Below are 20,148 nucleotides of genomic sequence, written 5' to 3'. Positions count from 1 at the left end.
TGATCCGATTGAGTGATGTCACTTCAATGCAAAGTCAACAGGGCAGAATGCAGCTAGCGCGTGCATGCTACCCGGAGCCGTCAGATTTGATGGCAAAAAGTTACAAGTTGGGGGGTAACAGCTCACTTGTAGTGTACGTGCAAGAAAAATATCTTCCCTCAAACTTTCTAAATAAACAAGCGTAAAGTCACTGCTCTTTTTCGCTTCAAAAGAAAGAAGTCTACCGCACACTGTCTTGACTTTATGCTTGTTTAGTTAGAGCGAACCACGCGTTTCGTCTCAGTGCGTCACAAGGCTCGCTCAGGTATTACCCGAGCTCTGTCAGGTGTGGCTTAAATAACATTGTGTCACATGGCCTTCTCTTAAAGTCATATTTTTTCAAATGCAACATATAATGCATAGAACTATCTACAATAGAAAAACAGAGCAATCCCATCCACTGTGGACAACATTATGTAAAAAAACCACCATCAGTAAAATCCCATATTCAATTACAGTCATTTCTTTAAAGTTAGTCCAAATATTACAAGGTGAAAATCTACATAATTTACATACACCAACATATTTACACGCTATTTACAAAAAACAACTCAAGTCCCGTGCTTCATTCAATGGTACAATAGTTGACAGTTCATTAATAGGCTTCCCTCCTTAGAAGTCGCTTGATTCTGTTGCCACCCCTGAAAACCAAAACATTTGCGCTGCGGCAGGTTTTATTTTTGGTGTCAGAAATAGGTGTTGAACACGTAATAAAACCCAAATGTTTACCTTATTTGTACGTCCGTGGACGTGTTTTTCAGAACGTGTTGTTTGACACCATTTTGAAACGTTTAGAGAACGTGTTGGACACCAAAAAATAACTCTTTCAGAATGTGTTGAGCACGTAATCGGGAACCTACAAATGAACCATATCTGAACGCAATTCTGAACCTATTTTGAACCTATTCTGAAAGTGTCACTCACCAAAAATAAACGGCAATGGCAATTTAATATTTGATTACAGTCAGAAAGCCGAGATGCACCGAAGTAGCCGGGCAAGCTACTTAGCATTTTACAGAACCAGTAGACCCTTTCTTGTAGGTGTAGAACGAAATCGCAGCCGTTAAAAGTTACCAAAGATCCAAACACGCTAATCGTTAACTCATGTAGCCATTGTGTTTTGATAACGAGTGTTAGTTGTGCAAACAGCCGTCAGTTGTTCGTATGTGTTCTGGGAGTCTGAAGCCGGCTGCCTTCTCTCTCTGCTCTGTCCGCGCAGCTGGCAGCCGCCAAGTAGCTCCGGAACTATTGCTGGCAATGCCCCTTAAGTTTGCTGTGTGGGGATTCAATGTGATTGGTTGTTGCACCATCCTATTGCGTGGCGTTGAGTGCCGAGGCATTTGATAGACAACCACACGGCTTCCCAGCTAAGCTTACTCTAGAACCTGAGTTTAGCTCGCTAGGCTAACCCATAGCATTAGTATTATAAACGAGACATTTGGGAGCTTTGGAAGCCTATAAGTAGCGTATTAAATAGATTGGAATCAGACCTCGCAAATCAAGCTAGCGGCTACCCCACCTCTCATCAAATAACACACAGCTAGCAAGAACTATGTATCCATCTTGTTGACAACGATCATTTTAGTTTATACAACCATTTAACAATCCCGAAATTTCTTAACATTTTTGATCAAGGAGGGCCATGTGGTTGAAAACGATGCATTTTTGAACTTGTGTAAGTGAAAACACAATTTATTAGGGAACTCGTTTTAGGGTCATTCCACGGCAAATCAACAGGAGCCCGCACACTTGGGTCTCAAAAAATTATGAAAATATTACTGAGTGTACCCATGGTACTTAAGAGAAACACTGTTAATTTATTTGAATGTAAGATGTATACTCTCCATGTTACAGCCAATTTCGCTGGGGGAGGGGGATGCCCATTTTGTTCACACTCTTTTTTTTTGTCAAAGTTCACAAGCCCGTAGCTCAAGAACTAAACCATGTAGGAAGCTCAAATTTGGCATGCTGGTACATTGATAGCAATAGTTTGCTGCAAAACTATCAGTTTTGGTCTGTATGATCCTGCATCGTCATAGCATTCCCTCAAAGATGATACAAATTGTACTGGAGTTTTTGGCTGTGCTCTGTTTAGGCCTTCAGAAGACATATTTGTGCCCAACATAGCCTCTTGATTTTTCTCCTTGTAGATACAAGTAGAAACACTCCCATAAAAATCTATAAATAGAAAGGAAACCCCATCAGTGTTTGACCAGAAGACCTCACAAGTCTGACAAATCATTTTGGGTGTCATTTTCAGAGCACCAGAACACCTTGTGGGATTGTCCACAGATTTTTATTTTATTTTTTTCTTCATTCTCCATGAAGTCTTCTTTTTAAAAATGCCAATGAGACTTGTCTTATGTGGTGTTTCGTTTTTAATTTCCACCCTGAACATGGGCAAAATGCAAAAAGAGAGCAACATGATTTCGATAACATTTAATGTAGAGACTAAATAATCAAATGCAAAATTTGTCCAGACATGATCACCCAAGAGTCCCTGTGCAGGGGTGCAGGTATCCCTTTCAATTTCAATGATTTCAGGAGCGTTCAATGTGGGAGCAGGTTCGCACACCAAAAGAGACAGTAGGTCAGGCACAAAGAGTCATGTTGATACTTTTTTTGACCAGCAGATGGCAGCGGAAGAAACGCATAGAAAACATATTGCTTTCAATGTGCATGTTGTCCATGTTCAGGTTGGAAATTAAACAAGAAAACATCACATAAGACAAGTCTCATTGGCATTTTTAAAAAGAAGAATTGATGGAGAATGAAGAAAAAAATAAAATAAAAATCTGTGGACAATCCCACAAGGGGTTCTGGAGCTCTGAAAATGACACCCAAAATGATTTGTCAGACTTGTGAGGTCTTCTGGTCAAACACTGATGGGGTTTCCTTTCTATTTATAGCTTTTTATGAGAGTGTTCCTACTTGTCTCTACAAGGGAAAAAATCAAGAGGCTATGTTGGGCACAAATATGTCTTCTGAAGGCCTAAACAGAGCACAGCCAAAAACTCCAGTACAATTTGTCATCTTTGAGGGAATGCTATGATGACGCAGGATCATACAGACCAAAACTGACAGTTTTGCAACAAACTATTCCTATCTATGTACCAGCATGCCAAATTTGAGCTTCCTACATGGTTTAGTTCTTGAGCTACGGGCTTGTGAATTTTGACAAAAAAAGAGTGTGAACAAAAATGGGCACCCTCCTCCCCCAGTAAAATTGGCTGTAGCACGGACAGTATACATCTTACATTCAAATAAATTTACAGTGTTTCTCTTAAGTATCATGGGTACACTTGGTAATATTTTCAGAATGTTTTGAGACCTTAGTGCGCGGGCTCCTGTTGATTTGGCGTGGAATGACCCTTTAGTGGCTGGGGTGGTGGTCAGACGCATTCATTCCTAGGCTAGTGCTAGCTAGTGATGTGTCGGTTGCGAACGAGCCGGCTCTAAGAACCGGCTCTTAGAAGTGAACGAGAGGAACCGCAATGGGAGCCGTTTTAGGATTTTTTTGGGAGCCGTTTTTGTTTTTTGATTGTTTTAATGTTTTGTCCTTCTCTCCCCCTACCTCTCATTGTGTGTATCCTCTAAGTCAGGGATTCTGAACCTTTTTGACATTGAGGCCCATTTTTTTCGGTGCAGAGTGGCCCGGGGCCCATCTAATATTGCTCATGCCCATACACATTATATATAAAAACAATAAATGAATGATACCTAATAATAATAAGCTTAATAATAATACACATTATAATAACAATAACATACAACGATGACCTCCCTTTTAATCCCTTTTCATTTCGAAATGAAATGAATGAGAGTGTAGTTGCTGCCAAAGGTGGTTCTACAAAGTATTAAGCAAAGGCTGTGAATACGTTTGTAAATATGATTTTTATACATTTTCAAAACTGTCAAGACCACTTTTTTTTCCACATGGTCATAATGGAATAATTTGTGTAGGATTTTGACAACAGAGATTAATTTGTAGCATTTGGAATAAGGCTGTAAGATAATAAAATGTGGAAAAAGCGAAGCGCTGTGAATACTTTCCAGATTGACTGTCGGCCTATTTCCGTGTTGTCTTTCATGTCTTCCACTACTAAAAAGCATTGGTGCGTGGTCATTTGAGCAGCAGAGCTGCGCTAGAGTAAAAAGACGAACACTGTCCTTAGGCCTATATTTAGCCTATTTGATAATGAATTTTGTTGCACGGCCCTCCGCGGCCCTCCAGTGCGAGGTTGAAACTTTTCCGCGGCCCAAAGCTGGGCCGTGCTCAGAATCTTGAGGGCCGCGGAAAAGTTTCAACCTCGCACTGGAGGGCCGCGGAGGGCCGTGCAACAAAATTCATTATCAAATATGGTTAAGAATCCCTGCTCAAACTGCCAGGTGTTACAGACACACTCACAGCGATCAGAAATAAATAGTATGTATCAAAACCTTAAATTCACTTTGTATTTGGGTATGTTGGGTCATTATTTAACGACTGATTACAGTTAAAGTGTTATTTATAAAGGCTTTTACACAGCATACACTGCCCAAAGTGCTTCACAATGTCAATAATGAAACAAAATGTTTTGAAATAAAATTACTATTATAAATATAAAAAACCTATTGATTAATAATGTAGACATATATACAGGGAGCCGTTTGGAAGCCGAAAGAGCCGGCTCTCCATAGTAAGAAGAGCCGAAAGTCCTATCACTAGTGCTAGCAGTTTCAAGGGGCGTGTATGTTCAGAAAGCTCAGTTGTGTCATCACTAGTTACAAGGTAGCCCGGCCCCCATCTCACTCCTCATGATTTGACGACCGGGGGAGGCTAGACTGCTACAGACAGAACATTCCATTTACTTTCAATGGGGTTTCATTTCTGGCAAATTAGAATGTCCATAACCACCAAAATACCAAAGCGTGGTATAGAAATCTATGGGGTATAATGAAGAGGGAAGTGTGGGTCACCAGATCAAAGAACAACAGCTGACAGCAAAGCATCAAGGATATCTGGGCTTCCATAACCCTCATGCAATGCCACTGCCATTGACTTCAATGTTAAACACACAGTCAGGTCAGCAGTCTAACCCATGACTGTGGTTTTGAGTAATGAACCAGGCTGAGACTTTTTAAAGCCTCAGGACGCTTTTACCAGTGTTTAGAGTTAATTCGTTGATTCAAATGATTAGGTTAATAGCTTGTTTAGACAACCTTTTCATGATATGCTAATTTTTTGAGATGGGAATTTTGGGTTTTCATGAGCTGTATGCCAAAATCATCAATATTAAAACAATACAAGACCTGAAATATTTCAGTTGGTGTGCAATGAATCTAAAACATATGAAACTTTATTTTTATCATTACATTATGGGGAAAAAATGAACTTTAACACAATATGCTAATTATCCTCCAGCTCGCCTTTATCAAAGACGTGTAGCAGAAGCGTTCTACTTCGAGCTTAGCCTGTCTGTAGTTTGATGTTCTCTAGGTGGGAGCAAGAAACAGTGCACAACTTGGAAGCGATTTCCAGCATGTCCACTTACAAACATTTAGCGCGTTTACCGTTGCCCATCTGGTTACCGATTTTGACAAACCGGTAATCGCACCTCACCAGATAATTACCTTCGCCGACTTTGTCTCGGCGAAGGTAATTATCTGGTGAGGTGCGATTATGTTTTGACCGCTGTGTATTTATTTGTGACTATGTTTGTTTGTTTGTTTCTACTTCGTATAACTCAGACAGAACTGAGCCGATTTTTATGAAATTTAGTGGGATGATTGGTCATGACCCAAGGAACAATCGATTAGCTTTTGGGAGTGATTGGGTCAAAGGTCAAAGGTCAAGGTCAAAATGATTGTTTGTACTTCATATAACTCGGACAGAACTGAGCCGATTTTTATGAAATTTAGTGGGATGATTGGTCATGACCCAAGGAACAATCAATTCGTTTTTGGGAGTGATTGGGTCAAAGGTCAAAGGTCAAGGTCACGAAAAGGTCAACAACGCAAATTGAGCCGATTTTTATGAAATTTAGTGGGATGATTGGTCATGACCCAAGGAACAATCGATTACTTTTTGGGAGTGATTGGGTAAAAGGTCAAAGGTCAAGGTCACGAAAAGGTCAAAAACGTTTTTCTTTGCCAAGCACTATATGCCAGAACAACGTGTGTATGCTGAATTGGATAAGAGGTCAAGACTGGGACAAAAATGTAATATTACGATATTCCGGTCCGATTTTAATGAAACTAACACCAAAATTTGGAGAATGTTATGCCCCGCACTCTGAAGATGGCCAGAAAAAAGTAAGTGGCGTAGGCGAAGGTTTGCGCTCTACCGAGTGCCCATTCTAGTTAGCTTTGTACATATTCTGTTACTCATCCGATTTCGTATTGCAACGTTACCCTCGCGCTCACTTCCTCATGCTCACGAAATAATTTGCATTTGACAGACATCAAATAGCCGAGGCGATTTTGAAAGTCTTTTGTATGAAGGATTATTTTCGAATATACGGTCATCATGGACTTTATGAAATGAACCCTTTACATTTAGCAAACGCTTTTACCCAAACGTGAGGGCTTGGCTAACATTTAAAAGAAGGAGCAGGCTTATGATAGACAACATTTAAAAATACCCTCAACGACTAAATGAATGCGTCCGATCCCAGTTTACATCGAGCTTCATATTTTGACGCTGCTTTGGACACCCAACTGTTGAAGCCTATTTCTCGTCCTCAAGCCACATTACAGTGAACTTATCTACCCATCTCGATTGACGTTCATATTTTCCTGTTCTTCTAACCACTTTTTCATCTGTTTCTACCAGAACATGGCTAAAGTAGGCTAAACGCTGCGCCCACAGGTCTGCCGCTGCCCCCCGCTGTGTGAGGCCAGCGCTGCGCCACAGACACAGATCAGTTTCATCTACTTTTCTGCGTCTTGATAAGAGACGTCTGCCGGTTAAATAATGTTTTAGCTCGAAAAAATAGACTTCTTTTCTTACACTCAAGCTACCCAGATGAAATATAAGACCTCCCACTTAAATATAATACCACACTTCCAACATTTTTCGAAATATAAGGCTTTAGAAGAACTTAAAAACCAAATATCAAAAGTAAGACTTTTTAAGACTTTTTAAGGATCCGCCGAGACCCTGCCCTTCTCTACCGGATTTTAATCTGGGGTGTATTCACTTTTGTGAGTACATGTTCAAACATTAATGGTTGTATTTTGTTTTTTAAGCGGTTAAATATGTTGTTAAAAGGTCACTAATCATTGTGTCAAAGTGAAATTTCTGTAATGCTTTCCTATGAAAAGATATACTCACAAATCTGCAAAAACTGTGAGGGGTGTACTCACTTTCGTGATATACTGTAAGTAGGGGTGGGCGGTATGGCCAAAAATGTATACCTCGGTATAATTTTAGCCACGGTATATATCATAGTATATATCACGGTATTTTACATTTGTGTAAAATTGAAGTATTCCGTCGCAATGAGGCAGCTAGCAATGCATTGTAGAACTAATGCATTTAAATGGCAGCTATCACCTCAGCAGCGGTTAGCGTGCTTACATCAGCTGGTGCAAATGTAAAGCAACCAGTAGCACATAGATTTAGCACATTTCTGTTGTCAGACACCAGCATTGACATGAATGACTTGGGCTGTTAGCTTGCTAACTTGCTTTTCACACACCACTGTACATTAAATTGTGGAGACCACCGAAATCACATACAGTTTAAAACAATAGTTCACTACACTAACTATACATTTTACACTTAAAGCTTAAATGAAATTGTGCTGCTGTTTTTCTACAACCACATATTATTTTGCTACTACGAGACACAGTCGGTGGATGTTCAAAACGTTGTCTATTACTGCCATCTGCAGGACGCAATGCGCTATCACGGTAGAGCGGTATGGACAAAATCCATGCCTTGGGGGAAAAATACCGCGCACGATAGTATACCGTCCATACCGCGCACCCCTAACTGTAAGTGCATGCACACACAATGAAGAGATTAAAGGTTTTTTAAAATGTGCATTTCATGGAGGAGGAGAAGGAGAGGGTTAAAGAGGGAAGCATTATTGTTTTATTATTGTAAAGTCTTCCATTCTATTTTTGTCCTACCTTTTTGTATAATAATGTTCAATATTAATGTTCATTTTGTATTGATTATTAATCGTGTATTGTTACCATTCCATCACTGTTACCTGTTCTGTCTTGCACTATATGTCAGTCTGTAAAATGTCAGTCCTGTGTATGTATAGAGAGAAAAATGTAATTTCATTTTCATTGCATAACTTGTGCATATGAAGGAAGTGACAATAAAAGCTGACTTGACGTAATTGACTTGAAGCAGGGAGTATAGCTGTGACAAAATGAGGGTCAAATATCAGAAGGGCAGCACACTGTCTTTGATAGGCCTAACCCAGTGTTTCTCAATCTTTTTTTAGGTGAGGCACTAGGCCTGGGTATTGATTGACAATTTTCGGTTCCGGTTCCATTTCCGGTTCCTTCGTTTCGGTTCCGGTACCAGAACGGTTCCATTTTCGGTTCCTAGAAACCCTGAATTAAACCTGCAGTTACCCAAAGTGGCCAGCAGATGGCGTAACGGGTCTGTAAATCATGAGTTTCCCTGCCTGCCACAAGGCGGAGCTCCTCGTGACTTAAGCAATGGCGGGTTAAAGGCATTTAATTCTATACAGCATTCATGAATAATTGCATGCTGCAAGTTGTCCTCTCGGCATGGCTTGGCAAGTATATTAAACGGTTTTGATACTGATAAATGTACTCATGTCTGATTAAAATTGTTCTGCTGTACGGTGCAACTTCACTTCTGGTACCAATCCTATGTCAAGCCTGCCTGACATGATTTTTTAATGTAGCCTACGCTACCCAGTCTGTCGACAGCTGGGGCTTTTCTACTAGGTACTGCAGAACTGTTCTAACACAACTAGGCTTCATAAATAGGCTATTCATGAAACTTGACGGGGTCTCGATGGTGCTGTCTCGCACGCATTTCCATACAGGGACTAGAACTGGGCCATATGATCAGCTGCTGCAAGTAGCCGCGACAACACTGTGCTTTCACGCCATGGTGAATCTAAGCTAAAGAGTCCTAATCTAAACGATATATAAGCCTAAATATAAATATAACCAGCGATCGCCTTCTCCTACAGACATGTGTTAGAGCTTGTTCGAAAGCTGCGAATCTTAGCTTTTTACAGTTTTTTACGGCATGTTTTTATGTTCTTTCATTCAAAAGTTATTGAACTGTAAGCGGCCGCTGTTGCAAGTGAAAAAAATAGCGCTTTCCAACATTTTTTTTTTAATCTCGTCATTTTTTCCTAACAGCCAGCGATCTCCTTAACCTAGACCTACAGACATGTGTTAGGGCTTGTTCGAAAGCTGAGATTCTTAGCTTTTTACAGTTTTTTACGGCACGTGTTTATGTTCTTTCATTCAAAAGTTATTGAACTGTAAGCGGCCGCTGTTGCAAGTGAAAAAATAGCGCTTTCCAACCATTTTTTTAATCTCGTCATTTTTTTCCTAACAGCCAGCGATCTCCTTAACCTAGACCTACAGACATGTGTTAGGGCTTGTTCGAAAGCTGAGATTCTTGGCTTTTTACAGTTTTTTACGGCACGTTTTTATGTTCTTTCAATCCACAGTTATTTAACCTTAAGCGGCCGCTACCTCAAGCCTAAACAATGGCGTTATTATCCAGCCGGATAGAGAGGAAATCTTTTTTCTCGCTGTGTTCTTTGTTCCCTCGAATGAAACCGACGGTCTAAATAGGCTACATTTGTGCGTCCCAACACAAGACCAGTTCTTTCTAAGTTAGCTCTTTTCATGGAAAAACATGTTTCCAAGGAGTCAGAGACATCTTCCTGAAGAGTCGAGGTCATGGTTGAGGTTGACGGTGCCGTTGTAAAGATGCTGCAACTCCGCACGCAAGTTAATCGAATGCAAGAGCAGGTGTTTGAACAGGTTGGATGTATTGCCATTCTTAGCCTATTAGTTTATCGCAGATAGGCTATTGCAGCGCGCTCCTTCCTTATCTACTTTCCTGAAATATAGCCACGCTTTTGACGGCATGTTTTTGTTTCTCAATAGTACAATCAGCTGGTTGAATATCAGCTGTCTTATCAATCGTTTAAATGAGGTGCGAAACGGGAAGAGGAGGAGCGTGGTCAGTTTGTGACACTTGTGGCCGCGTGCTTAAACACACTGGCTCTGGCAGTCAGACTTCAGGAACCGAAACGTGGAACCGACAGACAAGGCACGTTTCGATTCCAAGTAGAACCTTAGCTTTTAATTCGGTTCCATCAAAGAATTGAATTTCGGTACCCAGTCCTATGAGGCACCGTTTCAATTCATGAAAAATTTAAAGGCACCCCAGACCAACAAGCTGTAACATGGCATCGCATCTGATACCACAAAAGCTTAGAAAAGTAACACATTTGGAGACGGCACACGACTTGCGTTCAAAGTTGTAGCTGACTGGGGCGACCTATATTTACTTTTATGCATAAATGGCAGACGAAAGATTCCACTGACTAGCATTAACTTATCAATTTAGACATATGTATTATATTACATAATTTATTTATCAGCCACGTTTCGGGCACCCCTGTTGAGAAACACTGGCCTAACCATTCAGTAGTGTGGCTAGGCTGGTTGTAAGCATAGTTTGCTTAGGGTTTTTTTTGCTTGTTTGTTTGTTTGTTTGTTTTGGGGTGGGGGCTCTGCTTGTACTTGGGAACCAGAATTTGCTGCTACTCCCCAGATCCTGTTCAAATAGTGAGTGCTGCTGGTCTTTGGTTCTGTACATAGTTGTCTCTGTGCACAACATGCTGATGCCCTACATCTCTAAACCGGTTTAGTGGCCGACTCGTCTTTGCATCCTCTTCTTTGTATTATGTGATGAACATAATGAAGTTAAACTCGTGTTCACCCCCAAAATGGCCAGGGACGTCACAAAAGTCATGTGGGTGAGTAATAGGGCCTTTTTTAAATGACAAAAAAAAGTTCAGCCTGTAGGCCTACATCTTTACAACCAAAGCTCTGGAGACTTCAGATTAGAATCCATAAATTACCCCAGCATGGTGTTTGTGTTAATTTCTTCATAATATTTAGCATTCACTCATGAATAGGCTAATTATGCATAATATTATTATCTTACTTCAAATCCTTTCCCATCACTTGTAGGCCTAGGATTGTTATTGATACCGTCTAATGCAGACTGATTTAATCACAGAATTCATTGGGATACTAGCCCTATAGCCTGCTAAAAAGTCTACAATTGTTTGTGACATTTTCAAGGGCAAACGGTATGGGGGAAAGCTAGTGGATACTAATAGATAAGCTTCAGAGTAACTAGTTCTACATCATGTGTCGGCCAACATTCGGTGGTTCGGACACGCCCACGACACATTTCATTATTTGGGTAGCTCTGGGTAGGCCTATAACATTTAAAAAACTGAAAATGTACTGCCTACACGCCCATTCGTGAAATACCACCTGCACCCCGTTCGAGTGTTTCCGTGCAAAAAAGTCCTGTAGGCGTACACACACTTGGGACGCTATAGTGGTTTACTAAAAAAGCTCCAGTGCAGGCGGATCGTGACTAGCAGGCAATTCTGTAACAAGCCAAATAACGTGAAACCACAAGCAAATACAGGCCTACTCACCTGACACAACATTTTGGGTGCTACGGATGGACAGTTCAACGTTACCACACATGTCCCATTCAATGCTATATCGTTTTCGATACCCAGCTGGACGAGTGAAATGGATGATGTTGCAAACACAGCACGGTTGCTAACACCTGCCTCCTCCCCCGACAGAACATCTCCCACAGCTGCCTGGCACTACCCCTGAAGTGGCAAGTGTCATCCCCCTCCCCCACCATTACCCTCCTTGTCCACATGATCTAGGGGTATATCACAACCTCTCTTGATTACACTCACACGGCAGTGATGCAGCCAACTACTTACTTTCTTACTTGCTCCCTCATCGCCCGTCGCATTAATCGATTAGTCCAAATGAGTACGGGTTTGTCAACCTTTGAATTCCTCCACGACAGAAATCTTCCCTGACAAGACTGCTGCCTAGGCGCAGGGCTGTGCACAACTCGGCTAGCCAGACAAGGCGGAGCTAGGGAGAAATCCCTTCCCCCAGACAAACTAGTGCAGAGCCTGGACTAAATAGCTTGGTTTTAGTCCTGCCGTCACGTTCCAACCATGCGTGTGTACCACAATATCAGGTAATCTATACCAGTTTTATGATTCACCGCTGAGAGAAACGAATACGCCTGGATGAGCGCATTGGGAAGCGGGCAGCGTTGGCAGTACACAGCTACCTTCTACATCAATTGTCACGCGCGTGCGTGTGGAAGTCACGGAGCGTCACATAGATTCTACGTTTAGAGGTTGAGCCTCAAATTTACAGAGCTCAGGTCTGAGTTATTCGTCTCCTCACCACACACACGCACATACCCCAGAGGAATCATTTCGGAGAACATTAGTAGACCAATCCATTGAAACTAAACATCAGTGCCCCAAATTTGCTAAATAGCTATTTCTATGCGAGTCTGATGGCAGCAAAGAAGGCGATGTCCAGAACAGCAGAGAGCGAGGAAAGGACGAAACGGTTACATAGGCCTACCGCCACCCTCATGTGAATGATGGCCTTAAGATTAGTTTTGGTTATGGCTAGTGACAATTTTGGTATTGGATTGGTTTTATGACATTCAAATGGTGATACACAACACCCTGTTTGGCAGCTCCACTGATCTGCTGTCATATCCAAACATGTAATAAGCCGAAAGAGATTAAGAAAGACTTTCATGTGAAATCAATGCAACACTCAAGGGAGAAGGGAACTGCCATGGGTTACCTATTTTATCTGACAATAATGAACATTTTGTAATATTCCTGTTGTGTGGGAAGGATGCACGGACGCACATGTTCTTCACTGAATGTTAAGTCATCTCATATGGCAAGACTACCTCATAGCGGCCCATTTTGGGGCCCACCGCCTGTCCTGTTCCACCTGCCGGTTAGGGTACTTAGATCTCAAGTCTTCGTAAAATTCATCTACAGTTCATCTAGTATAGCCACATAGATTGGGGTAATAGGATAGATTGAGTGAATGAGTGAAGGGTTGAGGGAAAAGAGAAAAGTGTCATTATATAAGGTTTTGAGCTGTCCTCAGGATGCATTCATCAGTCCCGACTGGTGGATGAAACCCCTTTCAAGCCTGGTGGTGCAAGCTTTCAGACTTTTCTGTCCTTTCTAATACACCTTGCTTGTCTCCTATCTCATCTGATATGAAAGGCAAATCACAACCACCAGTGATATGTGCTGTACGCTCCACTCACAGTCTAGTTACCTGAGGCAGTTCACGCACACCCCCTTAAAGGTGCATTGTGTAATATTTTAACAGGTTCGGGAACAACACGGCAACGTGATAGAGTCGTGCGACCCTATCAAAAAGCACTCAGAAACACCTACTATGGTGGAGTATGTGCTATTTTGAACATTTAGCCCACTTTCTGAATTGCCTTGAATAAAGTAGAGTGGTCTTCACCAATTTGTGGATGTTTGCTTCTATAGTAGGAGTATGTAATTGTCCCTAGTTAGATACCGTACTAATTACTTAAGTTGGTGTTTAGGGTTCATTACTGTTAAGTCTCTATGTGTGTTATCCTGTTATCCTGACTCAATTATACAGTTTATAAAAGGCTTACCTTTCTAAGAGGGGGGATGTAGTATGAGTATGTAATTGTCCCTAGTTAGATACCGTACTAATTACTTGATGACGTCTTGACCTTACGTACGGATGTAGGTGAATGTATTGTGTGTTCAGAGTTGGCTCGAGGCGGAATGAAGTAAACGGGCTACGTTATGGTGGTTCCAACTGCAGCTACATGTCCATGATTCTTTGTTCATATTATCAACTACACTACAGCTTCTGTCTCCGTTATTTGGCTAAATTGGATTTTGTCTCAACTGGCTTTACAATGGCCGTCTATGGGCATGTCGAAATCTGTTCTGAAAACCACCCATAACATTTTTCCAGATACACGCATGATCTATCCCCAAATCATCCTAAACCTTGGGTTAGCAACGCCATCTCAGGCCGTAGCACACAATATGTAGGGCAAATCCATCAGCTCCACATAAAAGTGTCAGGTTCATGTAATGTAATGTAAAAAAAGCTGCTTCAGATGACGCTAGTCAGTAATTCAGCCAGCACTCTCCATTTGTTTCACCACAACAAAACCAAGAGATCGCTTCTGAAAAAGCCTATGAATATTGCTTTAGAATATAAATCAAATGACCAAATAAGGTACACTGTACTGTTTTAATCTCTGTACGTGCGTTAACATACACACAACACACGTACTATTAACATACTGTACTTCCAACATAACAGAAAATATTCAATGTGTCATTATTGTGATCAAGTATCAAACTGTTTTTTTTTCCTATAAGACATCACCGGGAATTCATAGCAAACTCACTCTGTCAGAATGTCTTCAGGTCCCGTTTTTTTTTCTTGTCTGAAGAGGGTGAAAATATTGAAAACGAAAAACAAACACATGAAAAAAATAAAGTAAAATAGAAGTAGTAGACAGATACTCTGAGGCTGTGTCTCAAATCACGCACTTGTGCACTTCGGGCACTGTGTTTCATATTTTGGCAAGCTAATGCCGTCACTTCCAGCGAGGGCACAGTGGATAGTGCTCAAATTTTTCCACAACACTATGCACTAAAGACCTCAGTGCACTGTGTGCACTGTGCACTGACACAAGTGCACTGACACAAGTGCATGATTTGAGACATAGCCTGAGTGTATGTAGAAAGAATCCAAATCACTTAAAATACTTGTGTCAAAAACCTTGGTGTGATGATGGACTGTAATCTCAATTTCAATGCTCACATCAAAAACATAACTATATCAGCTTTTTGGCTCCCTAGGAACATACAGTGGTGCTCATATGTTTACATACCCCAACAGAATATACGCTTTCTTGGCGATTTCTCACAAAATATGAAGGATTACACAAAACCTTTTTTCTCACTCATTGCTAGTGACTAGCTTAAAGGGGTATGCCACTATTTTGGGGCTTACTACAGTTAAAATCGTTGGCTGGGGTTTATAAAGGTGGTAAAGTGTCTTATTTTTCATGTTAAGCGTTGTCTTGCTTTAAGACAAGTTAAAAGAGGCAATATGTCGCTAAGCTAGTGAAAGTCAATGGATCCGTGTAGCATTGTAGCATGCTACACGAATCCATTGACTTTCACTAGCTTAGCGACATATTCCCTCTTTTAACTTGTCTTAAAACAAGACAACACTTCACATGAAAAATAAGACACTTTACCACCTATATAAACCCTGGCCAACGATTTTAACTGTATTAAGCCCCAAAATAGTGGCATACCCCTTTAAGATATTTATTAGCAATATTCTGTGTTTACTCTTTCAAAAGCATGATCACAACCCAAACTACCCAAATGACCCTGTTCAAAACTTTACATACCCTAGTTTCTGATGCTGAATATGGCCCTGTTTAACATCAGGGACCGCTCTAAATTGTTTGTGGTAGTTGTGGATAAGGCTCTTAATGTTCTCAGTTGACAAAACAGCACATTCTTCCTGGCAGAATGGTTGTTTCCTATAATATCTTTGGGTGTCTTGCTGGAACCTCACATTTGAGGTTTCCCCTGAGTGGCTGAATGATGTTGAGATCAGGAGAGTGAGACAGTCGCTCAAAAACTTCATTTTATTCTTTCTGAAGCTGATGACGGGTTGATTTGGCTTTCTGTGCTGAAATATTGTCATGTTGGCATGTCCAAACAATGGACCATATGCAGTTTCAAGGCAGATGAGTGTCAAGTTTCCTCCAGTATTTTTCACAGGGCAATGCATTCATCATTCTGTGAGTATGGACCAAAAGTGTAGTGCATTTGTAATTTAAATGTCCCCATGACATCAGTGGTCCATAACCATGTTTCACAGAAGGGATGGTGTAACTTTCATCATAGGCTCCGTTGACTGTTCTCCAAATGGTACTGTTAATAGTGGCTGAAAAAAGTTCCATATTGATCTCATTTTTCCAAATGACTTTGTCACAGGCATTTTGATGCTTCTCACTGTGCTATTTGGTGTATCATATGCAAAATAACATGTTTGCATTTTTGTAGTAATGGCTTTCTCCTGGCAACCCCCAACAGCCCATCTTTCCTCAAGTGCCTCTTTCCTGTACAGTTTAAAACATTTTTTCATGTTGTCCTATATTTCACCTGTAGTTATTTTTTGGTTGTCCTATGCCTCCTGAACAATTTTCCTTGCAATGATCATTGCAATGCAATGATTTCCTTGCCCATTGGCTTGATTCCAACCAAACTCCTCATATTGCATTTCTGAATTGAAATTCCAACTATGCCAACATGACAATATTTCGACACAGAAAGCCAAATCAACCCGTCATTAGCTTCAGAAAGAATAAAATGAAGGTTTTTGAGCGACCATCTCACTCTCCTGATCTCAACATCATTGAGCCACTCAGAGGAAACCTCAAATGTGAGGTTCCAGCAAGACACCCAAAGATATTATAGGAAACAACCATTCTGCCAGGAAGAATGTGCTGTTTTGTCATCGGAGAACATTTAGAGCCTTATCCACAACTACCAAAAACAATTTAGAGCGGTCCCTGATGTTAAACAGGGCCATATTCAGCATCAGAAAGTAGGGTATGTAAACTTTTGAACAGGGTCATTTGGGTAGTTTGGGTTGTGATCGTGCTTTTGAAAGAGTAAACACAGAATATTGCTAATAAATATCTTAAACCAGTCACTAGCAATGAGTGAAAAAAAAAGTTTTGTGTAATTCTTCATATTTTGTGAGAAATCGCAGAGAAAGCGTATATTCTGCTGGGGTATGTAAACATATGAGCACAACTGTAGCTAAGAGAAACAACGTTTTGTATGTAAACAGGATGTGGAGAAATTAACCGAGGCTTTTATTCCTGTAGAGTTGACTATTGCTGCAATACTCTACTAGGCCTTCCACAAAAGTCACTTAGGCAGGTGCAACTAATCCGAAATGGTGCTGCTAGAAATCTCCCCAAAACAAAAATAAGAAATCATATCACTACAGTACTAGGACTAGGTCATTACACTGGCTCCCAGTGAGGTTTAGAATTGATTTAAAACTCTTCTAATTGTATAAGTCACTAAAAGGCCAAGGTTCTAAAATACAAGGTGTGCGGAATTATTAGGGAAACAAGTTTTTTGACCATATCGGCCTTTTATACATATTTCGTATACACAACACTGATCTTTATGAACATGAGAACAGACAGAGAGGATGTGGTCTAAGGAGCCCAATACCCTACATCAGGTGTGCTGTGAATAACTGTTAGGCACGATTGTTTTCTTCTGAAAAATTGGCCACAAAATAGATGTAACAAGCTCTGAAAAGTCTATAAATAGTTTTGTAGTCTTCCAGCGGGATTTGGCTGTCTTGAAATTGGCAAGATATTGATCACGTTCTGGAATGTAACGGCACTTCAGGGTAATATTTTTCAGGTAGTTTCACCTTTAATTCTTCTCAATCTTTAGTTTCTTTGTGAACACATTTCTTGCGATACTAATGGCTTTGTCATGGTGCCTTTGATACGTCTGTGCTAACGTCAAGGGGGCCGCTGGGGTTGGGGGGGGGTTGGGGTGGGGGCTGCGAGTGGTACAGATTCTAAGGGCCCAAGCACTGATAGGGGCCCTTAAGGGGGCCCAAGCACTGAGAGGGGCCCTTAAGGGGGCCCAAAATTCGAATCTTTCATGGGGCCCAACATTTCTGGCAGCGCCCCTGGCTAACGTGACCAACATCTTGGCAATTTCAAGACAGCCACGTTGCTCTGGAAGACTTCCATGGGTCATTCCGCCGAATCGGTACATATTTCCATATCCCCATGTCCCAGAGCTATAAATGGTCATAAAATCATTACAATAACAATTACATGCACAATTTTAAAGCACAACATTGACATATCTTTTGTCACCAACCTGATCTTAAAGATAATGTAATGTTTTATTATTTTATCATTTTAAATGAGCTTTTCTGTGGACAAGACAGGGATGTTGGCCTGTCCTCACAGTAAAAGGGAGCTTTGAAGGTGTCTTTTTAATTGTTAATTATTGGGGAAACCATGTTTTCCCTTATTTTTTTTATTCTGGGAGTAATTTAGTAGTTAAGCAATGTTTTCAACATGCATAAGTGTAATATCCATATATTTTCAGAATTGTATCAGTGTCTGTTGATTTCATACCCTGTTACTGAGATAAAAGAACCCCTGTAAAATAATGGTCCATTCCCCCAGGTGCATGATTTCCAGGAGGTTACATCACAAGGATTCAAGGATTCAAGGATTCAAGGATATTTATTTGTCATGTACATGGGTGGTTGACGTTTAAGGGCGTAACGCCAAAAAAAAAAAAAGTTTTTCAAATTCCTAAAAAAGATGATGGATAAAAATTGAAAAAAAAAATAAAGCACTTAGTGGTCTGTGGAATTTCACCTTATTTTTGCCATTTTTGGGAAAATGTGTCCTGCATCAACACATAGCATAGGCATGTCACATCGCAGGAAAATGGAGTCACACCACAGGGAATTCACTGCATTATGGCCATTTTAATCCTTTTGTATACATGACTGACATCTGAGCTCATGCTAACTTGAAAATTATATTGTGTTTAATCATAATATGTATTTTAGATATGGGCTATAGATATGGGCTTCATAGAAAGTGTTACCGAACATTTCGGCAGGGGCCATGGTAGTGACAAAAAACCTCCGCCCCCCCTTGTAATAATAATAATAATAATAATAATAATAATAATAATAATAATTGTATTTGTATAGCACTGTGTCATACAAGGCATGTAACTCAAAGTGCTTAACAAATGGGAAAAAACGTCATTGTTAGAGATGGATTTAAAAGGAGAGGTATAGAGGAGAGGCAGAAATAGCAGGAAGGCAGAGGAAGAAGAGATAGATAGAGATTGTAGAGTCATAAGGTCAACGTAGGTTAGGACCAGGATTTTTAGATGCGTATGGTCCATAGTGGCTGGGCCTAGCATAAGTCATAGATAGTCACACAGAGATTGGGCGCTCAGGTGCGGCCCCTGGTGGCATCAGGGGTGAGGAAAAACTCTCTTTCGCTTGAATCATAGTTTGTAGGGGGGGAAAAGCTCAGTGAGGTCTGAGAAAAAAACCCTATAGTCAGGAAGAAACCTCAGGCAGAGACCAGCGGCCACCTAGGGGAGCCCCCTGCCAGGGCTGGTTGTGAGCAGTAAGGGCGCTGCGGCAGCTGGGACACTATGACGCCTTGGCAGCTAGGAGTTGGCAAGGATGAAGAGGTGGGTCTTCAGCTGCTTCTTGAAGGAGTGAAGATGCAGAGGAACGAATCTTTCAGGACGACAATTTACCGAAGCACATGCCTAAAGCAACTACGTGGGAGTGGCCACGAACTAACTTTGTATTCATGGATCTGCGAGATCTGCGAGGTCCGAGGTCTCGTCGGGAGCCACATTTGAAATTGCGTGATTACCTTCACTACATTGCAAGCACTGCTCTCATTATTAAGCAATGTTGCTTTCTCGAACGGTTGTATTTTCACACAAACTGCAAAGGTAATGTAGTGGTATCATTATTTGACATACCCAGTCTGTTTTCACGAGTAGAAAATGCAAGCATGTAAACAATTGATTCTGCCAATGTGTGTTTACACTCGGTGGAGGAAGCTACGGTAGTAAAACCGTAGGCATTGTGCCACGAGTGTTCAACTAATGCATTGTTTGTTACTTAGCTTGTAGCTTCGTGTATTTACACACCTTTACACACAAGGCATTATTACAGTTTTTAACAATACAGCTCTGCTCTCGCAAAGTACCGGCATTGCGCTGCCACAAGAACAAGGAAGTAGCGAGACGACCAATCATAGCGCCTTTTTGTGTGCGTCCTCCGCGTCCGTCCGACGGATAGTAAGGATTTTTTGGAGGCGCTCGACGACGGGCGCAGAGCCTCTGCGCGGGGGGCGTGGACTCGCAC

The 20,148-nt window shown here is 41.1% G+C and overlaps 1 protein-coding gene across 4 annotated transcripts in view; it reads right to left on the bottom strand.

Annotated features, from left to right (window-relative positions):
• The window catches only part of dmd (dystrophin), a 233,406-nt gene that overhangs the window by 53,422 nt on the left and 159,836 nt on the right, over window positions 1-20,148 (bottom strand). For all 4 annotated transcript variants that reach the window (XM_063216797.1, XM_063216798.1, XM_063216800.1 and 1 more), the window contains one exon: window positions 14,561-14,599. In XM_063216797.1, the coding sequence (XP_063072867.1) occupies window positions 14,561-14,599 (39 nt within the window). The remainder of the gene's footprint in view (window positions 1-14,560; window positions 14,600-20,148) is intronic.

Source organism: Engraulis encrasicolus, chromosome 15, assembly GCF_034702125.1.
Source record: "Engraulis encrasicolus isolate BLACKSEA-1 chromosome 15, IST_EnEncr_1.0, whole genome shotgun sequence".
Lineage (NCBI taxonomy): Eukaryota > Metazoa > Chordata > Actinopteri > Clupeiformes > Engraulidae > Engraulis > Engraulis encrasicolus.
This window is presented reverse-complemented; position numbering and strand designations above follow the sequence as displayed.